The following is a 20726-nucleotide window of genomic DNA, read 5'->3' as shown; positions in this document are numbered from 1 at the left end:
GATTATGAAAGGAGCTTTGATGCCTATGTCAAGGTAGACCGCACCCTTCGCCGAGCATGCCATTTAACATTCTGATTGAGCCTAAACTTGGCGATGATGGCGAAGAAGATTCGTGTCATCATAGAGGGTGTATGGAAAGAGGTTGATCATGCATCGATTAACGAACGGAGCGCTTTAATATGAGGCATGTGGCGTTCAATAATTAGACGCATAAGTTTTAAAGAATTTTTAATTAGCCCCCCTTTAGCATGTTGAGCAACGCGAGGCTATAAAACGCCAGGTAATAGACCATAGGGCGATGTTGGCGTGGGGAGCTATGTTTATCAACACCAAAACACTAGTAGCAGCTCATTAGAAGTAGAGAAAAAAGTAACAACGAACACGGGGCAAACTCTATTATTCTGGTTATTTTTCAATCGGTCTAAAAGTGATAAGCGAAACGGTGGTTGTTTTGTTTAGCTGAAATAAAATTACCATAAACAAATAAATTATACATTGTTAATTAAGCTGGCATTAAGCCCCATGTAAATCACACAACCTGGTAATGAAAATTTAGATACTGCTATCTAAACGTATGTAATTAAATTGGGTGCATATGCAAAAGAGAGAGTAACGAGACAGTTAAAGCACAACATGTTGTCAGGAGAGCCAGTAATAATAGGAGAGATTTTACAGAGCGCAACCTAACCTTTCTTTGAATATAGAAATCAAACAACAATTGATTGAAGTATAATCAATTACTTTTATTACCATTGAAACATGATCGGATTCATGGACAGAACAGCATTTTTATCTCAAAAAAATAAACGACCGCACAATATTGCTTAATACAATGTTCTACATGAGTTTTAGTAACAAAAGTAAGTTAGCACATCAAATGATGTGAGCGCGTCATAAATGCTGCATACACAAATTGTTCCGGTATTATTTGCTTCACGTTGATCCACTAGTACGGTTTCTAATGTTAAGTCAGTTGAGTCAATTTATAGATGAGGATCATAATAGTTCGGGATTGTTTCAGCAAAATGGTATACAACGACTACAATGCTATAAGATGATCCCTGAGAGTATGGTCTGATGATCGCTTGTTTTGTGTTTATTTTCTAACGCCTTTAATAAGCAGAGGCATGTCCGTGCTGTCGACTAAGCGATCGACAGGATTCCTCCACTTCCTGAATCTTCTTCTCGATTGGATCAAACACGATTTGCAGCTCGTTAGCCAAAGCGTGCTTTTTGCTGAGCAATTCTTCAGCACGCACCAACGCTTTCATGCCGTTCTCGATCACCTTATCCAGAACGTATAAATCGGTGGCTTCATCATTGACGATCTTGGAGCGTTTGTAACCAGTTTTAGCAGAACTATTACAGCTGTCGTCGTCACTGTCTTCCTCGCTACAGTTACCATCTGCGGCGATGCTTCCGTCAACAGAAACCACGTCGTTGAACACCTCAGAGCGCGCTCGTTTTCGATCCGGTATATTTGACTGCGTTACATTCGCCGGCGGTTGTTGATTCACCTGGACGGCGGGAGCTGATTCTAGTTCTCGAGATGACTCTTGTTCCTCCTGCATCACCGACAATTGTTCCTTCCACCAGTCTGTTTCGGTGTGATGCAGAAATTCGTCTCGCCTATAGAATACTTCGCGCGGTAACATGTCGCGTGTATTCCGACCAGCATCTGCGACCAAAATGCGCAATAGTGTTTCTGAAACCAGTGCAAACAACGGCACCCAATAACAGCGGCGACCTAGGTGTTCTCTGGCGTTCGTGGGACGCGTTTCTAGCTCGAATGCATAGCCTGCTACCTGTGTCACAATACCTTGCAGGATCTGCTGTGCTAGTGGGTCAACTTCATGCGGTGCTTTTTCCTGCAACACGCGATATCCGGAAAGATAATGGTGCAGCTCCGTTTGAAGCTCGGTCACGTCGAGAGCGATACCCTGCTCGATGACGGCAACAGCAGCACGGTCGATTGCCATCTCCAGTGTCCTCGGAGGCGGATGGAGCTCGAGCGATTTTAGCAGCCTCCGCAATAGGTCCTTTCGATGAACACTATGCCAATCGGGTGGGAAATATGCTTCTGGCAGCGGTAGAAACTTTCCCGTCGTTGCAGCTGCATCCCGGAGGCTACCGAATTCTTTCGGCAGATGCGCGAACTTTGTTAAATCCTGCGTTACCATCACCAAAACCTGATCCAGAGCGGTATTGTAAAGCTGAACGATCGCAGCCGCATTCCGTCCAACCGTAATGCTTTGGTCCGGCGAGCGACAACATTTGTCTAATCGATACCACAGTTCCGATCCTACACAGAGCGCCAGGAAATCGGATAGAGGACGCATTTCTAACCGCTGATCATAGTATTCACTATCGTATTGTAGCTGAGCCCGGAAGCAGTGGGCCAGGAATGTGAGTGCGGATCGCAGAGTGTCGTTTTCGGTTGATTTGTTCCAATAAAATATACGCCAGCGCTTCACGGCTCCCTGGTGCAACCCTAGTTGTTTGTCCAGATCGATTGCAGCAGCAATGTTGGAGCCGTGATTACTCGGACAGTAAAGAATGATCGCAATCGACGGTGGTGGAGAAGAACAACGCTCTATGACACGGTGCAAACGGTTCCGGGCTTCATTTATTCGGCAGCGATCGTTCAGCAGAAATAACAATCCATTCGTGAAGTTACACGCGTGCACACTATCGGTGCCCGCTTCACTATTGACGGCACGTCCTCGAAGCAGCCGCATGCAAATAGCGCTACGTGTTTGGTTTTCAATCGACCGACGCTTTCCTTGCATTGTGGTCTCGATTGAAGAAGATAATCGCTTTGCGAAGAAAAAATACGGACTCGCAGTCGTTGGATCTTCTTCGTCCTTGCGAAATGCACACCGTTGTAGCCAACGATCGACAAAGCTCGGAAAACCGACTGAGCCTTCCTCACCCTCAATCGGCACCGATATGGCCAACTTCCAGTAAACCGGCTCGGCAAGTCCAAGCACGCCCCGGTGGGACCGAGCTGGTTGTTTATGGAGCGCTCCTTCGAGCGTCGTGAACGGATCGATTAGCTTAGTGTCGGGAAATACATCAAACAGGAAGACTTCCTGCCGAATGGAATCATCCTGGAGCAGTTCGTTGGCGTTGCGTTGCGAGCCAGTAAGTCGGGCGTTCAGTAACGGACGCAACTGTTCACAGGGAGGCAATTCGTCCATTCGAATTCCACCGTTAATGAACGACGGCGGGACAGTGCGCATGAGCCTACGCCATCGGGTGGCGCTTTGGGCGTTGTGATGCCAACGATGGAAGTACTTCTTACTAAGCTGCCGTGCTCTTTTGCTTTTTAACCGTTTGAAACGCTCAACTTCGGACTTGGCGGATGAGCTCACCGTGTGTGCAATCAGCTCAGTTGTAATTTCGTTCAAAAATACCACTGGATAGTTCTGGAGGTGCTTGTGTCGCGTTAGGGCCGCTTCACCGATCTCGTGGACACTCTCTTGAACGAACGAATCGAGCAATTGTTCCAGCTCTTTAACACTGCCACGTTCGATGGCTTGCTGCAATTCTTCCTTCCGCTTCTGCTGCTGTTTGAGGAGTTCTTGCCTTGCGCTTTCTTCACGTTTCTTTTGCTCCATTTCAATCGCAAGCGACTTCGAATCCGCCCGAGGAGACACCATTCTCTGCGCATCATTATTATCATTCTTTGGCATCGGCGGTTGCTGAAAAAAGGAGGCTCCCGCAAGCAAGGAAGATGAGTTCGATGTAGTACTGTTGAACGTTTGCAGCTTTCCTCCGAAACTGGGCACGGAACCAAAGAGAGAACCACCACTAGCTACCATAGGTACCGTTGTCGGTTGAACCGGAGGTTTGGGGAGAAAAAAGGATCCTCCAGCAACCGCTGATCCCGTTGCTTTCGACAGTGAAGGAGCTGCAGGTTCTTTTGTCGATCCAAAGAACGTTCGTTTGTGGCCGGCAGGCATTATCGATTTGTTTTCTGAAGGACTTGGGTACTTCTTCGTTACAATGTCCTCCACGGTGTTGTCCGTGTTGGTTGTAACGGTTCCAAATAAATTCCCGCCCGCCAGCATGGTGGAGTTTGGAGGAGTTCCAAACGAACCAAACAGTTTACTGCCAGTGTCGTCAGCAGACACCGCGAATGAATTGTTGGATGATTTGACGCTTCCAAAAAGGTTGTTGAAACCAGTATTTACAGGCAGCGAAAACGAGCTCGTTACGACCGTCGGTGTCTTGGATGAGGTTGAGGCACCGAAAATGGAAGCACTTGACAGGATCGGTGGTGCAGTTGAGGTAACGGTTGAAGCAATTTGTTCCGCGAACAGACCAGCTGATGGTTTTAGAGGAGGAGTACGAGCACGAGGAGATATCCGAGGCACTGATATCGTCGGTGATGGTACCTTAAACAGGAGCCTATCGTCCGGTTGTGGTTCAATCCGCACGCTCAAATCCGCGCGCACCGGACAGTCAGTCTTATCGTCTTCCATTGTCTCCTGCTCAGGGTCCTTTTCATGCACTTGAGCTAGTGGAGGTTGTGGTTCAGGTTGCTCTGTGTTCCGGCGACCTTTGAGCACGGCTTCCAGCACTTGTTCTTTCATACAACCGCGCTCATCGAAGCTATTTTTTGGTTGCATTATTTCCGGAAGTTGTTGACCCCACTGCTCTAGTGGGCGTCCACAAATGGCCTCACCGACAGAACAAGTACGCTTACTTTCCACCAGATTAATCGCGCGCCCTGTAGTAAACGGCAGCTCCGGTTGGTAGTACATCGACTGTTTCGGTTCAAAAAGCACCATCCCACTTTCGCGGTCGATTGTGATACCGTAATGGTCGAAAAAAGCTTCCGCATCTTCCTCGTCTTCGAAGCCGAGCACTCGAGTCATGTACGATAGAGAAAAGCTCGCTGTTGCACGCACTGCGTATGCTTTCCGGACCACGTCTAGTGCTTTTTGGCGCACCTGAGTAAAGTAACGCAACAGGATGCACGCGTTCATATACGTCGTTGATCGAACTAGCTGAAAAAACCGCACAAAATTGTTCTCTTCCAGCGCAAAGTAAACAGACAGCGCAAATTGAAGCTCGCTCGAATGGATAATCGTCGCCGGGAGCTGTCGCAACTCCCACAGGAAATTACCATCGTTCAAGTAAAGCAACACCATGTATGCACGGAATTCGGCCTCTCTCGGGCATCGTTGGCCGCGCTGCGCTATATCGGTGTACATGTACTTCAGCGATTGCAAGCACTTGGTCATGTTTTCGGTGTTGATCTTCTGATCAAACACGGATGGATCCTCAGAAACAAGTCGTGCCGCGCAGTGGATGTGAAAGCGTGTGCACTGCTCCACCAGATCGACAACTTCCGGTGAGCAGAGATCCTGTTGAGTGATGTCCTTGCGAACGCCTCGTGTTCGATCCCAGATATAATGGAACCAATCGCTCACATTTCCACCGCCTTCACTCTCGTTGGAATCGCACAGATCGGCCAGGTTCGAGAGCAGGAAGTGCATCGTGCGTCCAAGAGCTTGCTGCGAGCGTAGCTCATGTGGCAAAGGCAGCTCCTGATCGGCAGAGCTACGCGAATACTGCTTTATCGCCTTCACGTGATCAATCTGAATGACAGTTCCGCCTCCGCCGGCGTTCGGTTGCCGTTCGTAGGATGGAACCATACATTTCCACTCGCGTAGATAGCGTTCCTTTTCCGGGCACATGTCATCGCACGTTCCGACGATGTTCTTCGCCTTCCGGATATCAGTTGTGCGTTCCGTAGTGAGGCGGATGTAACGATCCTTTGCCTCTAGCACTCGATAGCACTCTTCGGCCGTAATTGCCGGCTTACGGGCTAACGTTTCCAGCTCGGATCGGGCCTGTCCAATCTTCACATCCGTTTCTGTACGAACAGTGGATGTTGACTTGCGAGCCGAAGCGTCAGGCTCGGTTCGAATTTGACCCACTCTTGTTTCGACATCGGCCCGGACTAAAAACGGTGCAGATAATTTCGACAGAGCAGGACGATTGCTGCTAACCAAACCAGTTCTTTGCTCTGGTAGTTTATAAATACTCATTATGTCTTAAAAGAAAAGAAATATGGAATTGAAACGCATTGTAACATTTACCGGTATTTGCTGAGCTTACTAGACGACGGTGCACCGCGGGAATAATCGATGGCTTCCAGTTCTATTAGCACATCTGCATCAAGGAAGGATCCACTCGTCTTGCCGTTATCGCCATCCTGAGGCGGTTTCTGATCGGTCCAGTCAATGCTGAATGGGTGGTTTTTGAACTGGGCCCCCTTTTCGAAGGCCAGCTGTGCAGCTTCCGGACGTTCATATTCCACCGTACATGATAGTCTATTTGGTCGCAAAATGAACCGCTTGATTTTGCCAAACTGGCTGAAGTGCGTTTTTGCGATTAGCTTATCTAGAAACAGTTCCGGTATATTCTCGCAGCTACAATGAGAAGAACGTGCACATAGATGAAGTCACACGGAAAGCGAGGCACTACTTTTCGCACCAAACATGCTGCCGGCGACAATCTTACCTGATTGAAGTGCGCGCCTCAGTAAACCCATTTGTAGCCATTTTAATATTTTGTTCTTCTCAACATCACCCAGCGTTGGTACGCTACTCAAAGATCCTTGTTTTCTTGTCCACAAACAAATATAAACGCGCGGGACGAATAAACACAAGAATGCCGCAACCGAATGCAACACATCGGTTGACAGTTGTTTTGACACATGGATTTCGTTACAGCCACGTGCGCGTTGTTAGCGTTGTTAGAGCATCTCCATAAAAAGCCAAATGTAAGTATTATCTTCGAAAGGAAGAGATAGAAAAAGATTTTATTGTAGTGTAAGACTAAAACTTTTATTCAAAAAAGTACACAGTCGATCACATTTTGAAGAAAAAAATTGGCAGCTGCTCGTGAAACGTGATTTGCACAAACGATTTAAACATTTCTAGGGACAGATTAACGAAAATAAGTGAAATATCATTCATTCGGTTTAAAAAAATGACCACTTCGGTTTTCAAAACTGTTTTTTCTGAAACAACACGTGTTACTTAATTTGAATTCAAAAGTTCTGATTGCGAATAATGGCAAGCACTGTATTTCAAATATCAACAAAGTGTAACCACTGTGGATCAAGTCTCGGTAACGTCAATATTGTTTGTTTTGGTCGGTATTACGCTGTTGCAGTTTGTTTTCATTTTCATACAAAAATGAATGTTTATCATAATATAACGTAGTTGTGTTGCTTAAAGTTTCATTAGTAACCATCACTCATTTTGCTCCACAAAGTACGATAAATTATCAATTCTTTACATAGAGAAAGATCTACGAAAACGTCAAAAACGTCACATTGCTTTGGTTTTCAAACCTTGCTTGTAGGGATTTAAATTTTCATGTAATGTTTTAAAGCGAGAAATTCAAATTCATTGAAATTAATGTTGAATTATTTTGTTTCCAGGAATAGTTTATGATTTCAGTAAAGACATCGTACATTCCTGTTGTTACACGTGCACAAATGATAAGATCATTCTCACCAATTGCTCGCAAAATGAGTTCGTCAAATGCGACGAAGAAATTAAACCAACTGTTTCTAAGTGGTGTAGAGGCGGTTAAACCCAAGGCATTGTTTCAAGGACCATGCAGCTCTGACAACGATATCAACTACAGTTTCAAGCATGAACACAAACGATATCATGTCGTCGGTTTCGGAAAAGCTGTTCTTGGAATGGCAGTTCAAATCGAAAAACTATTAGGCTCTCGACTTAACAGCGGATGTATAGCCATTCCTATTGGGACCACCGAACGTTTCATGCGCGATAGTGACTTTTGCTTATCTCCAAACACTACTATCGAGGTAATTGAGTGCGCTCTTAATAACCTACCGGACGAAACAGCCTTGGTGGCTGCTAGAAAGATAACGCATATCGCGCAAACCATGACACCGGACGATGTCCTTTGTGTTCTGGTTTCAGGTGGTGGTTCCGCTCTTCTTTGTCTCCCGAAACATCCTATTACGTTGGCGGAAAAATTACAGATAATTAAATCGTTGTCAGCTGCGGGTGCGGCAATCGATGAGCTAAATCAGGTTCGAATAGCTCTGTCCGAGGTGAAAGGAGGACAGCTGGCATTGGCGGCCCGAAACGCGTATCGGGTTTATTCGTACGTAATATCAGATATTGTCGGCGATCCTGTAGCTTTAATTGCTAGCGGTCCAACCGTTCCTCAGAGTAGAGTCGACGTAAATAAGAAAGCAACAGATATTTTAATTAAATATAATCTATGGAACAACCTACCCGCGTCTGCTCTGCACGTAATCGCTGAACCAACGACTTCCGACAGCAAGGTTGCTGCGGATAGCAATAAACTATTTGTACTGGGCAGCAATGAGGTGGCCGTAAAGTGCGTTGTTCAGCAAGCCCGTTCTCAAGGATTGAATAGTATAGTTTTATCGAAAATGGTGCAAGGAAATGTAAGTGCTGTGACTGACATGTACGTAGAATTAGCAGAACTGTTGCATAGGTTTAAAATGGGCACTTTACCGTCCAATACGCTGAGGGATAAGATCAAACTTATGTTCTCACGGCTACCATACGATGATTTACAATCTGAAGAATTTGTCGCACAAGTGGTTGAATCGATGCATGAGCCTCTTTTGATAGTTGGAGCCGGCGAACCAACGGTGTGCCTAGAAGGTGACGGAAAAGGGGGTCGAAATCAAGAACTTGCTCTTCGTTTCTCTTACGGGCTGCACCAACTGGAACACATGCCTGATTCGGTGTGTTTCCTTTCAGCCGGTACGGATGGCATCGACGGTCCGACCGATGTAGCTGGCGCAATTGGAGGTGCCTTTGTGGCAAGAGAACACCACCGGCTGAACTCCCACGAGGACGGCACGTGTTTCATTAACCGCAATGATTCGTACAGGTTCTACGAAGCGCTCGATAATGGGAAATATTTCATAAAAACTGGCCATACCGGAACGAACGTGATGGATTTACATCTACTGCTCATAGAGCCTTCGGCATAAACCAAAGCGCAAAGCGACTTGTTTCACGTAAGAGCGATCATTATGTTAATCAATCGAAACTTGTTTTATATGTTTAAATGTTGAGAATAAAAAAAATGTATATAAATTCATCTCGCTGGTCTAATTCATTGTTCACTGCTACGAGTCCAGCTTCCCACAGCCTGTATTGGTTCGCTACCCCCGCCAGATTATGAGTCACCCGGTAGGAAAGCAACACACCGGAAGAAGTCAACCAAACCGGCGTAATTTATGACGATCCGATGTGTGGATGGTCTGTGAACTATTTTCCCTCTCGTGGTCCCAGTAGGTGTGTGTGTGTGTGTGGGATATTTTGTTTTGTTAATGGAATAACCGCCCCAAAGCCCAGCATGGGGTATGGTTAGTTCTACAACGGGCGAGCATTTTCTCCCCATAGCCATGCTGCTCCGAGGATCTCTCGTTAGGCCTGACGCTCCCGGGGGTCGAGATGAAGGCAATGGGAGGCAGTCTTCTCGAAAAATTAGCCCAACTCCAACCTATCGCTGGACACGGACGGACAAGGTGCCACGCGGTGGGGAAGAGGGATCTGGCCGCCGCATGTGTTCGCGCGCGTGTGTGTGTGTATAGCTTGGTGGTTTCCATTCCGTGCCATCTGCTCGGCTTGACGGGCCGGGGTCTCAATTTACATATTTTTACTGCTTTAATCTTAAAATTATGCAAAAATATAATAATTCTCATAAAAGTTGTACATCTGTTGAAGAGGTCTGACCAGTTCTGCCGGTTGGCATATTAGGAAAGCGTCGTATAACGTGAGACGAAAAATCCAGCCCCACCGCTGACTTATCACTGAGTGACGACGATCGCGAAGATGCCGGTGGCACGCTGGTTTCCCGTCCGTTTTGCTCACCTGCGTGGCCACGCGGACGCCGGACCGGCTGCGCATTGCGCATACGATCGGTCATTGGGCGATTGGACAACGATCGCGTGGAGGCTCAAGCCGTTAGGGGGTTTGCTGGGTAAGGATAATGCCAAAATTTGCTGCACTTTCTGTGCGGTTTACTTTGTTTTTTTTTGTGTGTGTGTCTTTGGTTTGTTGTCACACACTTAATGGACTTGCGCAGGATCACGGAAAGGAAGGAAACAAGCTCTGGGCTTCTCCACAAAACACACACGCGCTTGGTTGTCCCGGGCGACGAAGAAAGTAAATGGATAAATCCGATGAAATATGTTCTCCTTTCCGTATCGGGCCGAATGCACGCATAATGGTGCCGGGTGGAGATATTCGCCGGTATGCCTTTTTTTTTCCCTGTGACTTCACGACATTAAGTTTTCTCGCTGACAGGTTTTCTTATCAATTTACCCCTCACTGCACGAGGTTTGGGAGCTCGGGGATGCTGCGAGTTTCGGTTTGTGTAAACATGTTCACTAACCAAAACCGGGCGGTGGCTGCGGTTTCGCTGGTGCGAGGATTCAGTGATTCATAGTTATTTTTAGTTTCCGCGGTTTCGTGAGAGTGCATAAACTGCTGCTGGTGCGATGGTCAAGATCCATTATGTGTGATAGGGTGCGGACAGCGAGATGTTCGAACATGGTGATACATGATTTCAGGACAAAGAAACGAGTGCCAAGAGCAAACAAGAAAACTCCGACATTAAAGACAATCTTTTTTTAAACATCGAGCTCGTAAATACCCAAAAAAAATTGAGTATCATCCCAAATAAAGCTACTCGGAATGGAATTTGAAAGAAAAATGAACGATTTTCTTCTGCATCGAATTCCTCAGTAATCTCTAGTGTATCTCACAGCCCTCCCTGAGCTCAGGTCCTATCTTCCTGCTTCGTTCTCGAAATGATTTACTGATCCTCTCAAGTGCTTCTAGAAACGAAAACAACGCTCGATCGTCATCGATCTCGGTCGATCTTCACTTTCGCCGTAACGCACCGCTTGAGCATCCGCTGCCAACATCTGCTAATGCTCGAAAACCCCTTCAACCATCGAGTGCAATCCAGCAATGCACACGGCGTCATTCGGCGGGCAAAAATCACACACATCCACGTCCTGCAACTCCGCTCCATTGCGGGTCGTTTTGCGCGATCCGAGGCGTAAATGCATCCGCAAAAGCGTTAATCTCGCATCGCACCTCCCATTACGCCTCCGGAGGTCTGGAACGCAGAGAGACAGCATGGAGCCACGTCGGTACAGTCCGGCGTTCCCCGACGGATCCCCTTCTATTCCACCCGCTCCCGGACTTTCGCCAGCTTCACCGACAAAATCAGACTAAATGGCAGCTTCAGCGATCCGAGCTCAGCTGGATTCTCCACAACGCCAAGAGCTAGAAACGAAGAGGATGAGGGAGGTCATTTCCGGTGCGCGTTTAATTGGCCTACTCGGATGCTCGGCCGGGCTAATTCTAATGTGGGAAGAAAACGGTCCGTTACGATCCGGCATCGCCCGGGGTCGGGTCGAAAGGGTTCAGGTATTTCTTGCACGCTGTGTGATTTACTTCCTTCTGACCACGCGGCGTCTCCACCCCTCCTAGTGTGTGTGTGTGTGGGTCTGGGTCAGCGATCGAACAGTGTGATGGCGAGATGTCCCGGTTCCGTTACGGATCCGACCAGACCCGACGGAGAGCTACGCTAATTGAAGCAAACTCATCAAACTAATAAATTGAATAATCTGCCTCCACGCGGACCTCCGTGAGGAAGGCGGATAGACGAAAATTCTAGCATAACTCACGCGCACCGACACGCCGGAACATTCGACGGTGTCAGTTGCAGCATGGCGAGGAAAAAGCAGCCCGAACTGCAGCGGCCGCCGGGAATGCAATTATCAGCGATCGTTACTCATTGCGGCTAATTGCGGCGAGCATTCTTCGGTTCCACCGTCACCGTCGGGTCCGGTCCGATGTTCCGATGGAGGACTGCGCCAACCAACGGTACTTGCCCGTCGGGGTGTGAACAGCCCCCAAGAAGAAGCAGTAGAAGAAGGCGGAAAATGAAGCATAATGCCGGTAGGCGCATGAGCGCGCGCACGCCGGATGGACGTTTGAGGTGAATTTCGACGTCGTCTTGTCTGGCGCTGGCAACTCCACGATCGGTCGAGTGTTTCGCTTGGTTTCGACGTTGTTGGGACGCTTTTTTTTGGAGAGGGCATCATCATCCCTTATGCTCATGCGTGCTGCAGCCGATGAGATGTTCACCACGTGGCCGTTTGAAAGTTGCTTCTTTTCGGTTGAAGTTGCAGACTGCGACTACGAGTGGTTTCCAAATTGAGTTGAATTCCTTCACAGGTGGAGCTGAATTTACGTACTCTCTGCACCGTAAATCATTTGGTGCTGGAATCTACCGCGTATTGTCGTGCAACGCCTTACCATGTGGTCAGGCGGTTTGTTTTCTTCCACACGGCCGCTATGGAGCCGCGAAACCTGTTTCTCTTTTTTTTTAACTTTTTGTTCGTTCATGCGCTTTTGATCCGGAGCCCATCTACGAATGGGAAAACTCGTTTCCTAGATGGGTCTCGGGCTCGTCGCTGGGTCCGCAAAATGACGTAAATTTCGAAGTTTCGACGCTCTTTTTGACGTCAGCGCATGGCTGGAGCTCCACCCGGAGTTGTGCCGTCTGAACTTGCGCAGGATGCAAGGATCGTTGGTGCATTGCTTCCTTGATGCGTGCACCGAGGGGATCACTCGAATTGAGGCGGCATTTATCGGCTTTTACAGCTTTACAACGGGAAAACGCGAACAATCCCCGGCCGCTCATTAATGTTCATTAAAACAAAACGACAAAAAAAAAACGGCGCATTCTTTGATCGACGCGCGCGAACCTTGCGCGGGAAAGGGCCGACGAAAGGTGACGTGTGAAAAAAGAATTAGAAAATCGTAGCCCAGCAATCGTGGTGGCAGCGGCGGTGGCGGATGTGCCTACCCAGCAATTTCCTGTCCTCTTGTCGAGGTGCGCGGTGAGCCGAAGAAGGACGGGAGCATTCCTTCACCTGCCAGCAAGCCATCGCATCGGTCTAGGGGCACCCGATTCCGGGCGTGAGAAACGGGTGTGTGTGAGAGCCTCGCCGAAGGAAAAGGGCCCAGCCCGTTCGGGCGAGAAAGCCAGCGAACGAGTTTGTTTTAAAATTTCCCACTAATTAACAGCTATATCCACCAGCATCAATAAAGGCTATAAAAATAATCATAAAACAACAAAAAACAGGTGTCCTATACACATCTTTAATCATCGGCTCATCGTCACGATCGGCCCGCTAACCGTCTGGGGCTGGTCCCGTGGCATTCCGTCGTGCCGGCCAGCCTGCCTGGTGGCCTAGGAGTCCCGTAGGAGTCGCTGGTCAGGTGCGTTCCCATTTCAAGCAGCCACACGGATTCCACTCGACATTCATTTCGAAACGGCCGCGTGCTCGTCAGCGCATTCGAAATGCATCGCTTCGAATCCCCCCACGAGGCTTTCCAAGAGTGCTTTAGCCTGGAAATTAACCTCATGCTCGTTGCTCAGACTTTTCCTCATTTTTTGGGTGAAACTAAGCGACCGAATCCAACACCTGCCCGTGCGTTTAAGAGACCCTTTTTCCGAAACGTAAAGGGCAACAGCACGCCCGACGAATGGGGGCCCTTTCTGATACGACATTCTTCTTTATCTGGCTGACTGAGCGCGCGCTTCTAAGCATCCAGCAGCGTGTTTGTTGATGATTTTTATCGATTATCATTGCTTCATTCCCCGGCCGGTAGCTTGGTAGCAGAAGAAAAAAAAAAGGCAGAAGAAAAATCATCGTACACACAACCCTCAAAAACCCCCCACAAACCACCCCAAACGGGGGATGAAGAGAAGCGCGAGCAAGGGAGCACCACATCCTCACGCCTGGCCACGATGGCGGAACCACGTCGCCGGCAGAAATGGAGGTCGAACGAGAGGGAAATAAATTTTTATTATGAAAGCCACATTAGGCCTTAAAATAAGCCCAAGTGCCTCGATGGGGTCACGTTGTGTGCGTCCGTGTGTCTGCTTTGCTCCTTTCCACACGGGACACAGGGGGTGGGGGTTACGTGTGTGTGTGTGGGATGGTGCGAGGCGAGCATTTAAAAGCATAATCGCATGAGCGCAATCGCACCAGGTGTAGAGGGTTTCGCTTTGAGTGCGCAAAAGCCCGTTCGATTGCTTGAGGCAGGCGCTCGCAAAGAAGCAAAGTCTCGTCGAACTGTCAGCAGCAGCTTAGCCGTGGGAACGATCAGCTTAAAAGCCACCGAAGATCGTTCCACCCTCTCAAATGGAGCCTCTTGGCTCGGCGGGGATCCTTCGATCGTCAATCGGTTTCACAGTACGCTGTACGAGCCACACAAATGTCGTCACCTCGACAACGCGCGCGTACAAATTGCGCAAGGACACACACCCGAGGATGCCCCTTTGCAAAATGGGGGATGATTTTTGTGGGCCGCACAACCTGCCAAAGGGCTCTCTCTCTCTCTCTCGCTCACACACACACACATTCCGACGGCGGAAATGGCACCTGGTTTTATGTGCGCAAGCCACTCGCAACACGCGGTCGCGAGGGAAAAATACGTTGACTCGAAAAACTGAAGGCCACCGGTTAGACCGGTTGCAACTCCGCTCGACTGTGGGTCGGACTCAGGCTCAGGCTCAGGCTCAGAGCAGGCGCGCTTGATTCGGGCCAGGTTCCTGCCGTAGGCTGTAGGTGAGGTGGACCTGATCGGGGGTCTCTCCTCTCTCGAGGAGCGCGGGGACAAAAACACGTTCTTATTAGTAGCGCGGATTGGTCGTAGTAATGTTGTTTGAGTTGCTTGAGTTGATGGGCGCTTTTTTTTTTATTTGCCTGGCCTTTTCAACCCTCCAGCGAGATGCGTCGAGATGTCATCGCATCATTTGGCCCCCTTCATGGGGGTGGTTTTGGGTGGATAGAACCGAACCGAGGTTGCGTGAGTCACATGATCTTGAGCCGTGGATTTATGCAGAACAACGTTCGGAGGATGAATCTCTGTTCGAGGATCAATCGAGGATCGCTCGTTTCCGCAGTGATCCTTCGAGTGTAAACGCAAAAAGGGAGTGCCCAAAAAAAAACATCCCTTGGAAGAGAAAAAAAAACACCTCCACTTGCGTACACCTCGGTGGGAATTCCTTGACCGACTGTGAACGACTGATCAGCGACTCGCCCGATCGTCAGAACAACTCCAGCATCAGTATCGGCTGCAACTCGCGAGCAATCAGCGGCAACATGCCCGGTTTTAGCCGCTCGCTGGGGGAGATGCAAATTATAAAATTAAGCATCATGTAACCGGGTGATATTTTCCCGTTGCTCACACCCAGCCCATCGTTCCCACCCACCCGCAACAGGGGTAGAAACACCCCAAAGAGTCCCGCGTCACGGGGCTCCACGAAGGCTGGCTCGGGACCGGGATTGGTCGTGCAAAAAAAAAAAAAGAAAAGTGGAGAGAAAGAGAGCGAGAGAGAGAAACAACGTCATGGGATGGGCAGGGTGTCACAAACTGGTCGGGAAAGGAAGCTAAAGCCACCCCGAAAGGGGGTTGCACTCGCACCGGGACAATGTACGGCCGCGGGTTTTCATTTTCTACGCCGATTTCTAACGATGCAAATCGTCGATGTTCTCGCGGTTCGGTTTGGGTTGGAAACTTGAAAAGCAACTCGCGCCGGTGGAGCTCGCAGGTGAGAGAAACCCATGCCAGAGAGAGAGAGAGAGAGAGAGAAAATCAGGAGGAGGAAAAAAAAAAGGTTGAATAAATAAAAATAGCAGCCATCGAGATGGTCGCGGGCATATCGCGACTCAACCTTGTCGCACACGGCCCTCCTCTCCTTCCCCCCACCACCACCACCACCACCACTCTCATCCCTTCTCCCTCATGGATCAAGTCCCCCCCCCCTTCCCCCTTTGTCGATCGCCCAAGCCTGTTGATCCACCTGTTGCGCAGGTTAGCTGCTTCATCTACATACGGCTCTGGCTGGTGCTCGAAAAACTCGTCGATGATTGCTGCGTTGCCGCACCGCAAGCCGTGGGTCGCACGGCCATATCGTATGCTTCGGGGCGCGATCATGATCACCACCATCACCACCAATCACCACCACCACCACCATCGCCACCATCGCCACCATCGTCATCGGCGGCGTCATCGTCGTAATCATTTCGATTTTCTTCCTGCCACTCCGGGGTGCCGTTTGGAAGGTTCGCGAGCAGCCCTGCCACCCCCTCTCATCTCACACCCCTCCTTTTCCCCCCCTTTCCCACCACCCAACAGCCACCACCGGAGCCTCGGCGGCACCGCGAAGCCCAACGGGGAGGGGGAGTTTTAAAATAATCACGGATAGATTTAACCAGTAGAGAGTTGAGCGTAGACATAACAGCATGTCGAGGCGACTTGGTGCCGCGAACCGTCCGTATTTTGGGTTGGATTAGTGTTTTCTCCTTCCCCGTGGGGTCGGAGTTTTTTGTGTGTGTCGGTTTTTTTTTTATTTCGAGGGCTTTCGTTAATTTGCGGTAAGCAGCCCATCAGGTGAAGGGGTCCACCAAGGGGTAGGGTAGCGGTGGTAAGAGCAAAAAAAAAAAAAGAAATAATAATCCACTGGCACAATCTGGCGATCGAATTACTCCCCGGTCGCAAACCGAGCGCATCGAGTGAATCGCAGAACGAAAGACTTGAGACCTGCGCTCAGTAGCATAGGCGACGAACCCCGCTGCTAGCGAAACGTCCACGAGGACGAGCTCTAGCGTGCGCGCGCGCGCGCGATCACACACAGTTTCAGCCGCAGGATCGGAAACAAGTTTCGCGGTAGAACCGACCGGAGTGACCGTGGTAGCTGAAAAAATGATTTTTTTCTTTTCCTTCGGTGTGTGGAGTAACCACGTGATCGACTGACACGGGAAAAGGTACACGGAGCGCGTTTTAAGAGGTCAGTGTGATCGCCGGAAAGTTTGCGCCGTGGCCGTGGCGGTGTTCGCGGTGTGTGACCCAAAACCCGGGTTCGGGTGGCCACGACACACAAATCCCCTTCGCTTCGCTCGGGCCCCAAAAGCGAGTGGAGAAGCGAAGAAGCGAAGAGAGAGAGAGAGAGAGAGCGAGAGAAAGAAAAAGCTACAGTCCCTGCGCCGTGCGTACGCGGCAATGCGCAAGTGAACGAAAAGTGCCTGGCGTGATACGCCAGCCGCGCATGCCGCATACCAGCCGCCAGATCGGGGAGAGAAAGGAAAATTGTTACAAATTCATCGCTCCGGCAGCGCAAAACCGTTCAAGTCGTTCAAACCCCGCTTGCTCTTGGGCTCTGGCTTCTCCGCGACTCCGCGACTCCGCGGGCTTCTTGCCACCGCGGTGCGAACCGGGGTGAAAGTACACGAAGGTGAGCGACAGGTGAAGAAGAAAGCCCGCGCGTGCGCGAGAGAGAGAGCGAGAGAAGCTGGGAATTGCTGTTGCGTGTGCTGGGGAAGCGAATCGGTTCCGTGGCTCGATCGCGCGCTTAAGAAGAAAAGCGTTATCGTGGCACCCGCTCGCTCGGTGGGTGGGATGGAGTGGGCAGGAAGAAAAGCTGCGCCTCGGAGGCTGTGTGCCGTTGTGTGTGTCCGTGTCCGTGCGTGTGTGTGTGTGTGCGCGCCCGCGAGAGGCACGAAATAGCAAGGAAATGAGCAAGGAGCAAAAGGAAGGCAGTGAATTAATCGAAGCAAGTTAATGCTAAAGCAGTAAAAAAAGATCACCGGTGGGGGGAATGCGTGTGTGAGTTGACAACTGTGTGCGTGTGTGTGTGTGTATGTGGATGGAAAAAAGAAGAAGAAAATGTGGAAGAAAACGCAGTCAAACCGGTGACAAAATGCAGCGGAAAGAATAACACAACACTGAATGCGAATGAAACGGCATCGCGCTGGCGCTGGATCGGTTCGAGGCACAGGTGCTGCGAAGGAGAAAAGATCCTTTTTTCACCCGAGCAACTAGCTCAACGTACGCAAACTAAAAGCAAAACTCCATCGGGTGATCGTGATTTACAGGGAGAAAAACGGTGCGTTTGCTTGAAGAGAAGTGTTTCAAAAAAAAAGAACGTGCCTTGAGATTTATGAGCGATTTTGATAGCCTTAATAGTACACAGCAAATAGTCGCGCAAGGTCCTCTGTGCATGGCGAGAGGTCCTATTTTTGAGGTCAGCACTGGGACAAGCATTCGTCACCCAGCGCCTGTAGAAAGCATCGTCTATCCGTCTCCAAAAGGTGGACCGTTCCAAACGCCGGAAGGGTCTTTGTGAAAGTGTAGGCTCGGCTGGCAAGGTCGCCATGTGGCGCTTCTTCTACAATGTTGCCCATTTGTCAGGCCAGCATAAAAAGGAGTTGGTGGAGAGTGAGACAGAAACGAGCCCAATCTATTTATCGGTGGTCTAGTAGACCCAAACAACCGATCGAAAGAGCTGAAATGAGCGCACATTGCATGGTCCGTTTGATTGATTGAGTATCGGCTAGTTGGTTGGGCTCATTTTAACTGGCCTCAAGGGAATTTCACCTGCCCTCGGGATGAGAGTTAGGTGAGATTGACAAGGGATGCAATTCAAAACTTCATGTTGCGTGCTTTGGTAGGGGTTTGGGGCGATTTCGAAAGCATCGTTGTTTGCGGACATTATCTTCTGTTGAAGGAAAGCTGTTTGCTTGTTGGGAAAAAGTAGGAGATTTTGCATGATCTCGATGTACTCTGCATCCATGTTGACACCAGTAAGTTGCAAAAAGATCGACAAACCCGTTACTTACACAAACGACAAACGAACTCAACACCTTCCACGGCATCGATACGCGGTTTTTGTTGCAACCCGCAATTACTGCTCGATTGATAATACAAACCTTCGGTCAAAGAAACGCTAGAACGCAGTCGTTAAAAGCTGAAAGAGACTAGCAAGCGAGCTAAAGGGACTAGCAAGGGAGCTAAAGGGATACAGCTGAAATGGAGTTTATTTTGCACAGCTGAACGCACAGCTGAAGCCCTGATCGTGCAGCGCTCCTAGAGCCACCCGCCAAGGCTTGCTTTGACTAGCTGCGGTTTGCGTTTGGTGCATGTTCACAAATGCGCAAAATGTCCCGTGGCTAGTGTGCCCTCACCCCCACACAACAAATCCTTTGTCAAACACCACCCCGCTACGAAACCACACACCGGACTCCAATCGAATGTGACCGATGGTGCGGATTTGGTTACGAGAAATCGATGCCAGAGCTCGCGATCGCCAGACCAAAAGGGGTTTTTTTTCTCGATCCACCATCGATCCGCAAACAAGGGCCACCTCGCGGTAGGGCTAAAAGGGCTCCTTAGTTGCACAAGGGCACACATCCGGTGGCGCATCTCTGTTTACTGCGCACACAAACTCGCGACTCGTGTGTACTGCGATTCGAGCAAACGGCGCCCAATCGGTTGCCGTGCCAAATGTGCAACCCTTCTGTCGATGTTGTTGCATGTCACGCAGAAGCTGGTTAAGGGATGTTTACCCATGCGCAAAAAGGGCCCCGGGATCGATGGCGCCAGCGACCAAAGGGCGACCCACTGATTGCAGGCTGATGGAGGCTTCTTCTTCGGGAGAATTGTTGACGATCGACGTTGAAAATGCACACCCGCGGCGCAGAGACCGTTTATGCATGCATGGTCCAGCACTTAGCGCAAGGGGGGTTGATTGTGAATTCGGCTCATGTTTGGTTGACACTTTGCGCTCGGTCCGCTGGAAACCGGTGCCGGTGATCACGGAATGAACGGTGGCTCAACGTTGACAGAATGCGCCATTTGCCGGGTTGCGTCCTATAAATAAAAAAAACCGCTGGTGAGCCGGGTGAGGGTGAGGGTGAGCGGGCTTGTGAGGTGCGGTGGGATAGGGTGAAAAACCACCCCATCTAGTGGCCGGGGACGAGCGTGCGAAGAACGGAAGCCAACTGAAGGCGCTCCAACAAAACCAGACTGGAAGCTCGTCTCGATTGGAACCTGATTTCTGAACCACGGACCGGTTTCCGTGTGTTTGTGCGTGCGTGTGTGTGTGTGTGTCATTAGGCATTGGCACGAGCGCCTCGCAACTGTCGGATTCCGGCGTGGAGGACCCTCCGCCCCCAGCCATTGTCCCTTCTGCCCCCCGGAGAGGACACCCGTTTGGCCCGTGGCTAGCAGGTTCGCCGCTCCCGATCGAAGATCGCGTATCGATTGCAGATGGGCCACGGCATGACGCACCGGGACTGGACCGCACGAGCCCACCCCTTCGGCAAACCCCTCCCCCCCTTCCCTTTCCACCCCCTGGACCGGTGGGGGGAAAATCAATTAAAAACAAATTTTCCTATAAAAGGAGATAACTCCATTCCAATTAAGCGGAATGTTTTTGCTCACACAAATAAATAAAACATAAGCACACGAAAAACCAGTCCGCGAGTCTCCGAGAGTGTGGCCTGGGGGAGTGTGTCCCAGGGAGTAGGGAGGGGGAGGCCAGATGCACGCCCGGGCAAACCGAGCGCAGAAGCTGGCCAATCGAACAGCGAACCCGGCGGAGGGTGGTGAAGCAAAAAAAAAGAAAAGAAAAGAAAAGAAAAAACAGGAAAACCAGAAAGGAAACGGGAAGAAAATAAATAAATACATAAGACGACATCGGGCGGCCGATGAAATTAACATTGACATACCCGTCACAGCATCCGTCAGCGGTCGAACCGTTTGCATTCCGCCGCCGCCGCCGGCAATGGGTCAACCCCTTCCCCT

At 49.8% G+C, this 20726-nt stretch overlaps 2 protein-coding genes across 2 annotated transcripts; one reads left to right on the top strand and one right to left on the bottom strand.

The window, feature by feature from the left end:
• Window positions 1–1012: 1012 nt before the first annotated feature.
• Window positions 1013–6578, bottom strand: LOC128723962 (uncharacterized). Its single transcript, XM_053817727.1, has 4 exons — window positions 6538–6578; window positions 6133–6446; window positions 5976–6067; window positions 1013–5909 (listed from the first exon to the last, which is right to left on the bottom strand). The coding sequence occupies exons 1-4, from the start codon at window positions 6576–6578 to the stop codon at window positions 1113–1115; spliced, it is 5244 nt and encodes a 1747-aa protein (XP_053673702.1). The 3' UTR covers window positions 1013–1112.
• Window positions 6579–7496: 918 nt separating this feature from the next.
• On the top strand, window positions 7497–9053 carry LOC128726099 (glycerate kinase). The gene has a single exon (XM_053819887.1). It carries the CDS (start codon window positions 7523–7525, stop codon window positions 9032–9034), a length of 1512 nt encoding a protein of 503 aa, XP_053675862.1. The 5' UTR covers window positions 7497–7522; the 3' UTR covers window positions 9035–9053.
• The last annotated feature ends 11673 nt before the right edge of the window (window positions 9054–20726 follow it).

The sequence above is a fragment of the Anopheles nili genome, chromosome 3 (assembly GCF_943737925.1).
Source record: "Anopheles nili chromosome 3, idAnoNiliSN_F5_01, whole genome shotgun sequence".
NCBI lineage: Eukaryota > Metazoa > Arthropoda > Insecta > Diptera > Culicidae > Anopheles > Anopheles nili.
This window is presented reverse-complemented; position numbering and strand designations above follow the sequence as displayed.

Coding starts and splice junctions, on each gene's coding strand:
- LOC128726099 (XM_053819887.1), top strand. CDS start 7,523: ATGATAAGATCATTCTCACCAATTGCTCGCAAAATGAGTTCGTCAAAT.
- LOC128723962 (XM_053817727.1), bottom strand. CDS start 6,578: ATGGCTACAAATGGGTTTACTGAGGCGCGCACTTCAATCAG. Junction 6,068..6,132: donor CCGCGGTGCACCGTCGTCTA/GTAAGCTCAGCA, acceptor TTTTCTTTTAAG/ACATAATGAGTATTTATAAA. Junction 5,910..5,975: donor AATTATCTGCACCGTTTTTA/GTCCGGGCCGAT, acceptor TCGGCTCGCAAG/TCAACATCCACTGTTCGTAC.